The sequence below is a fragment of the Gymnogyps californianus genome, chromosome 24 (assembly GCF_018139145.2).
Source record: "Gymnogyps californianus isolate 813 chromosome 24, ASM1813914v2, whole genome shotgun sequence".
NCBI classification, from domain to species: domain Eukaryota; kingdom Metazoa; phylum Chordata; class Aves; order Accipitriformes; family Cathartidae; genus Gymnogyps; species Gymnogyps californianus.
In genome coordinates this window covers 1,547,425-1,553,490 of record NC_059494.1, presented here as the reverse complement: position 1 = coordinate 1,553,490, position 6,066 = coordinate 1,547,425, and the positions used below count along the sequence as shown (strand labels likewise).

At 56.3% G+C, this 6,066-nt stretch overlaps 1 protein-coding gene across 1 annotated transcript; it reads right to left on the bottom strand.

The window, feature by feature from the left end:
• Positions 1-1,840: 1,840 nt before the first annotated feature.
• GDF1 (growth differentiation factor 1) lies at positions 1,841-4,804 on the bottom strand. Its single transcript, XM_050910674.1, has 2 exons — positions 4,494-4,804; positions 1,841-3,401 (listed from the first exon to the last, which is right to left on the bottom strand). Exons 1-2 carry the CDS (start codon positions 4,768-4,770, stop codon positions 2,566-2,568), a joined length of 1,113 nt encoding a protein of 370 aa, XP_050766631.1. The 5' UTR covers positions 4,771-4,804; the 3' UTR covers positions 1,841-2,565.
• Positions 4,805-6,066: the final 1,262 nt, after the last annotated feature.

The window sequence follows — 6,066 nt, the reverse complement described above, 5'->3', positions numbered from 1 at the left end:
GTGTGCATAGCGTACATGGGTAAGCAAATGAACTGTGACCGCTCTGTTAAATGCCCTACCCCTCTTCCTCCTCCAGCTCGAAGGGGACTGTCACAAGCCCTGCAGTGGTGGCCCGTGCCCATGTCTGGTGCAGGGGGGAGCCGCAGGAGTTACGGAAGGCTGGTTCTGGAGGTGACCAGCCCAGCCTGGAAGATCTCCTCCCTCCTGCTTCCCCTGCACTGCAGTAAACATGAAAATGGCTTTTACCTGTTACAGCAAAGCTTGGCCTGGCTCCGGCTCTGGGACCTGCGCCTGCCCTGGCTGCCCCAGGAGCGGCTCAGTGGCTACCGAAATGCAGCGTCAGTGTTTAGGCCTGGTCTTGGCACCACCCTGTGTAAAGCTCGTTACAGCTACTCGGGGGCTGGCTCTGGTCGTTGCTGTAACCCCCACCTCCTTGCACTGCTCCCCAGCCTCCAATGCTCGGACAGGGGGATGGAGGCAGGCAGCTGCCTTCCATCGTGGTGGAGAACCTGGTAAGGAGCCTGCCTTACTGCATGGTAAATGAGCTTGAGCCCTTCAGGTCCTTAAAAAAACTTCTGTACTTTCAGGTACAAAAACCCCAATACTTAAAGGTTTTTGTACTCCTGCCCATCTTACATTTGAAAGAAATGGCTCCTGCTTGCTTTAGTTAAGTCCTACTCTAAGCCCTTAAAACATTTAAGTGCTTGAAATGGGTTTCAGCATAGCTCTTGTTCATCTGCTGGAGCAAAGCAGGGCTGACCTGCCCGGGAGTGCTCTGCTAGTCCATGGCACGGTCAAGAAACACAGTTGGACCTGAAAACATTAGTACGCTACACAACTAAAGTACTCGAGCTACTCCAGTCCTGGCCTTCAGCTACACAGTTCAGGGGTGTTTGTTAGCAAAAACACTGTCACAGGGGACAGGACGACACTTCCTCTGCAAACCCAACAGTGGTTAAACCTTTAGTGCTTCCCTGGAGGGAGAAGGCCCAGCTTAGCTTGGTAATACTTCATCAGACCTTGAAGACAGTACGACATCGGTACAAAAACCAAAACAAATTATCTATGCTATGGTGTCAGGTTCACATTTTTAAAAAAAAAAAAAAGACAAAAAATTCAAGTCTAACTCAGATTCCTTTTCTGTTCCCCCCGTGCCCCAAAGAAAAGCAAAGCTGCAGGTGTGTCAGGAAAGCCTCGCCTGGGAGGGCTGGTGCTAAACCCTGGGGATGGCTGAAGCAGCTTTGCCCAGGCTGTAAACCTCAGCTGCTCTAAGGCTTCACAGCCCGCCTGCTGGAAGGTGGAAGCAAAGCGGCAGCTCCTCCGTCAGCGATCACCGTTGCTCAGATGAGATGGACTGAAGCTGGGTCCCTGCCGCACAGCGCTGCTCCGCTAGCTCTCGTTAAACAGACTCGGTAAGAAGACAGCCACCCTACCGCAATGGGCTGGGGCCCGCGGCCAACAAAAAACACAACAAATTAAAAAAAAACAAAACAAAAATAACCCTAAAATGCACAACTGCCTGAACACGGGGCTGTTAACGCTGCTGAGCTGCCTGATGCTCGGCTGCCATCTGGCTCCAGCGGCCGTTCAGGCTGGTCCTGCAGCCGCCAGCGAGGACGCACACCACCCTGCTCTCATCAACTTGCAAATGAGGTAAATTAACTACTGACTCTCAGGGGGCTGGGAGGGAACAAGATGCCACTGCTGCCACCGCACCACCCCGTGCCCCCCTTTGCATCGGGGCACCACGTCCCCCTGCTTTACCTTTTCTTTCCTCAGCCAAAACATCTGCCACGCAGCTCTCAGCCACGTACACCCCCTGCCCCCAAACTGCCCCCATCGCCAACCGCGCAATAAGAAAAGCTGAGGCCCGAGTTCCCACAGCAAAAGAGAAACCCGCGCTCCTCCAGGCTCCTTTGGGAAGGGATTCAGTCACACAGAGCCGCAGCGATGCGGCTCGTGCCATGACACCATACCTCTTCCTGCAGCAGGACTGGAGCAGCCGCATCACCTCCTCCCGGCATGGCCGCACTGCAGCCTAACCCTGCACCCAGGCAGCAGGGAACCACCAGCATCATTTCACCAAAAAAAGTCTTTTTGCACTGAGAAAGCTGCAGCATTTAGCCAAAAAGCCGAAAAGCACAAGCTCTGCTGCTGCTCTCCCGAGCGGGTGCCTCGCTGGCAACAGCAGCAGCCAAGCACGAGAAGGGTCCGGGATTCACAACCTGGTGCTGCCATCGCCCATGGAGAACGGAAGAGACAACCAGCATCAGACCTGATCATAATCCCGTAACAGGCTGCTGGCTGCGGCCGACAGCTGCTTGGAGGGCCCAGCACCCAGCTATTACTAAATCACAACTCCAGTAACGATCCCTTCATGCCAGACCTCCTCCCCGGCTGCACGTGGAGAAGGGCAGCGCGGGGGGGAAGCTCCGACGCTCAATGCACCAAGGGGAAACGCCCTGAACACCAGCACAGAGGGGATTTAACACACTTGGATTTATTCCTTCAATCATTCAACGCTTCAGACGGGACCCCACTGCACGCACTCCCCCAGCCGCTCCGCTATCTGCAGCCACACTCATCCACCACCATGTCCTCGTAGTGCCTCAGCACCACGTTGTCGTTGTTATCGTAGTAGAGGATGGAGATCGGGGACAGCCTGACGGGGACGCAGCAGGGCTGGGGGGTCCCCTCCGGGTCCAGCGAGTGCACCATGGTTTGGAGGATGGCATGGTTGGTGCTGTTCAGCTCCGCTGTCAGGGGAAAGGGGCACTCGCCCAGGCAGTAATTAGCCATGTAGCCCTGCGGGGCGATGATCCAATTCTCCCAACCAACGTCGCTGAAGCTGATGTAAAGCCGCCGGGGCTTGCAGAGGTTGCTCGGAGTGACGGGGGTGTAGTGAGCACTTCTCCTCCTCCTGGAAGCCTTGCACTGCTGCTGGCTGAGGCTCACCACCAGGAGAGAGGTGTCCAGGAAGGAGTCGATGCTGGCGCAGAGGCTCTGCAGCTCCCCGCTCGCCAGGGCTGATGCACCATCGCCGCCGCTCACCGAGATCTCCAGGATCAAGCCCAGATTCCTCCTGTACGTTCTCCAGTCCTTCACCGCCCCGCTCAGGTTGAAGAGAAGAGACTTGTGCAGCTGGGTGAAGGACTGCTCCACCAGCAGCTTTCGGCTGGGCTCGTGGGAGGGCATCCCCCGTAGAGACATCTGGGAGGTCTGGTAGAGCCTCAGCTCAAAAACCTGCCCCTGGCTGGAGGTGTGGTAGGAGTTGTGGCTGAATTTGATCTCCAGCTGAGCCATCGTCAAGCGCTCGCCCTCCTCCAGCACGGAGAGGTTAAAGTACAGACGCTTCTGCAGACACAGCAACCTCTGGGGCTGCCCGTTATGAATGAAGTGGCCTGACAAAGAAGGAGAAATAGAGGTGGTGGTGGCTGAACCCTGTTACGCTGAGCAGCATCAGCCTCCCAGGGCTCCAATTTAAGCTCCTGGCTGCACAGCAAGAGGAAGATGGGGCTGACAGAGGTCGGCAGCCAAGCACGCCCGCAGTCGTCAGATCAAGATGACAAGGCTGCAGTGATGGCTATCGGCCCGATGGCACGGGCTTCAGAAAGGTCTGGAGGCGCAAATGCTAGCCTGGGCTCCAGCCTGCAGCACTGGGATGCTACAGCCATTCCAGCATCTCCTCTAGATGCTACTTAACATCCTGGTGTGTTATTTTTCCCCAGCTGTAAATATCTCCCCCCGGGACAGGGGGGTGGTTGCGGGTGCCGGCTGTTTGGGATGGAGGGGAGAGGAGGGCAAATAGCAGCAAGGCTTTAGGAACTGGTAAGCTGCCTGTTTTAGCCAGCCCTAGGTTTCCATCAGAAACCTGGAAACACAAGAGAAGCGAGCTCCGTGGTGTCTCGAGCCCTAGAGGACACCGGCCAAACAGTTCCCAAGTAACTGAGGACGGCCACAGGCTGAAGCAGCCAGATGTGCCGCATGGCCGGCCCGAGGCATGAGGACAAAAAGGAGGGGGGACACACACAGCCAAATAGCTGAGCATCCCGTCCCCACCCGGAGCTGGGTGCTGGTCTCACTCGCTGCACCCACAGCCCCAAGCAGACGGAGGAGCCACGTTACCACTGCCCAGGCGAGGACTCACCTCCGCCACTGTGAGCCCAATGGGTCAAGCCAGTCAGCCTGGGATCAAACCAGCATCTCTGGACTGCGTTAGGAGATGCCAGGACAGAGCCTCACACAGCTCCGCACCCTCACCCGCTGCCTTGTCTACCGACTCGTTTCTAAACTGTAAATAATTATCTACAACATCCAGAGTTTACACAGCAGTGATTTCTCCTGGAGACTGATGCTGGGCACTGCCCTGTCCTCCCCCAGCCTCTCCTACCTACGCCCAAGAGACAGAAAAGGAAGGACTGGAGCAAAGTCTCCCAGCCCAGAGATCAGAGGGGCTTCCAAAAGACAGGACCCAAACCATGGCGTTTCTGTACCTTGGTCAGCGAAGACACGGATGATGTTCCCAGGGACATTAAATTCCTCCACCCTACAGGCATCCGCCAGGTCTTTGTTTGTAGAAGGCAGCGTCTTTCTCTTCTGGAAGATCCGCCAGAGCACAGACGGCACAGGAACGGGGGTTTTCGGGCTGGGCTTGGCACTCAAACCCAAGGATTTTAACAGTAAACTTTCCTGCAAACTTAACTCCATCCCCAGAACCACGCTAAGGAGAGCCCAGGCAAGGCTGGCTTTAAAGCTGGGGAGAAGCCACATTGCTCTGCTCTCCTTCCTGCAGACAAAGAGCAGGCTGGGCTGGGGACCTGCAGACAGGGGCCAGGGGGGTGTTGATTGCCTGATTGGAGCCTTTGATCTCCTTAGTGCTCAATTAGCACAGAGGGATTCCCAGGATTGGGCAGAGGGTGTGAACGGTCCCTCCAGGCTCCCCGGGACCTGTTAACCCTTTGAGGCTGCGTGGCAGGAGGGCAGCTGCCCTCCTCCCTCAGAGCCCCTACAATCTCTCCCACATCTCCACGCCATCGAGGTCCAACCACAAAGTCCTTGGTGGCAGGGAAGAGGCGGCTCTTCCCCACACAAAGCTGCCGGCAAGTCGAGCACTGCTCCCATCCACTGCAGACATCCCACCCAGATCCAGGGGGAGACGCTGGCCAGGGTCTCCTCTGGCGCTCTGCTCCCAAATCAGCTTTTTTTTTTTCCCCAATCACAGCATCCACCACCTCTTTCTTAAGGCCATCAACTTCCAGCACACCAAACCATCAAACTCTCGCTTCAGCTCCCTGCCGCACACACCGCCATGCCCACAAGACACGCAGCCCCAGGGCCAGCACGAAAAGCCGTCAGCACCCACGCCAGCACCCATCCCCGGCGTGGGGTCCCTGCCCCAGCCAGGCAGAACCCATGGCCTCCCCGTTCACACAGCCCCTTTCTAGCCGTCACAGCAAAACTGCAGGCAGCCCAGCCGACGTTACGCACACACAACGCTGGCCAACGAGTTACCCAGCTAAATGCTGAAGCCTGGGCGAGCCAATACTACAAAATTCAGCTTACCCACACACGTGCTGACTAGGTACCGCTGTTACCCCAACTCTGCTATGACCCAGCAGCAAGAGGCCTGGGATATCGGTTCCCTTCATTTCCTCCTTCCTGCAAATCCCGCTTGAAAGCCAAGGAACTAAAGCACTGAGATGCACCCCTCTGAAACCCTGCTAGGCAATGACAAGTGAGAAGGTGACAGATCCTGCCACAGCCCGGGACAGTTTCCGTCAGCCCAAGTCACATTTTGCTTTCTGTTTACCGAGGAACTTTCCCCGTGGCTCACACAATGAGCCTGGAGTTGAATCAATACGACAGACCAAACAAGAAAAAACAACAACAAAAAAAAAAACAATTAACCACCCTCTGATGCCTAGAATTAATGCCCTGAATCCCCCACCTCCACTGCCTGTTGTCCCCAACTGGGAGGGAGCTCTGCTTCCCAGGGAGGACACCGGAGCTGTGGGTCCTGGCCCTGCGAGAGGAGAGCAATGGGACAGTCTTGGTCTGAGGGGCTGT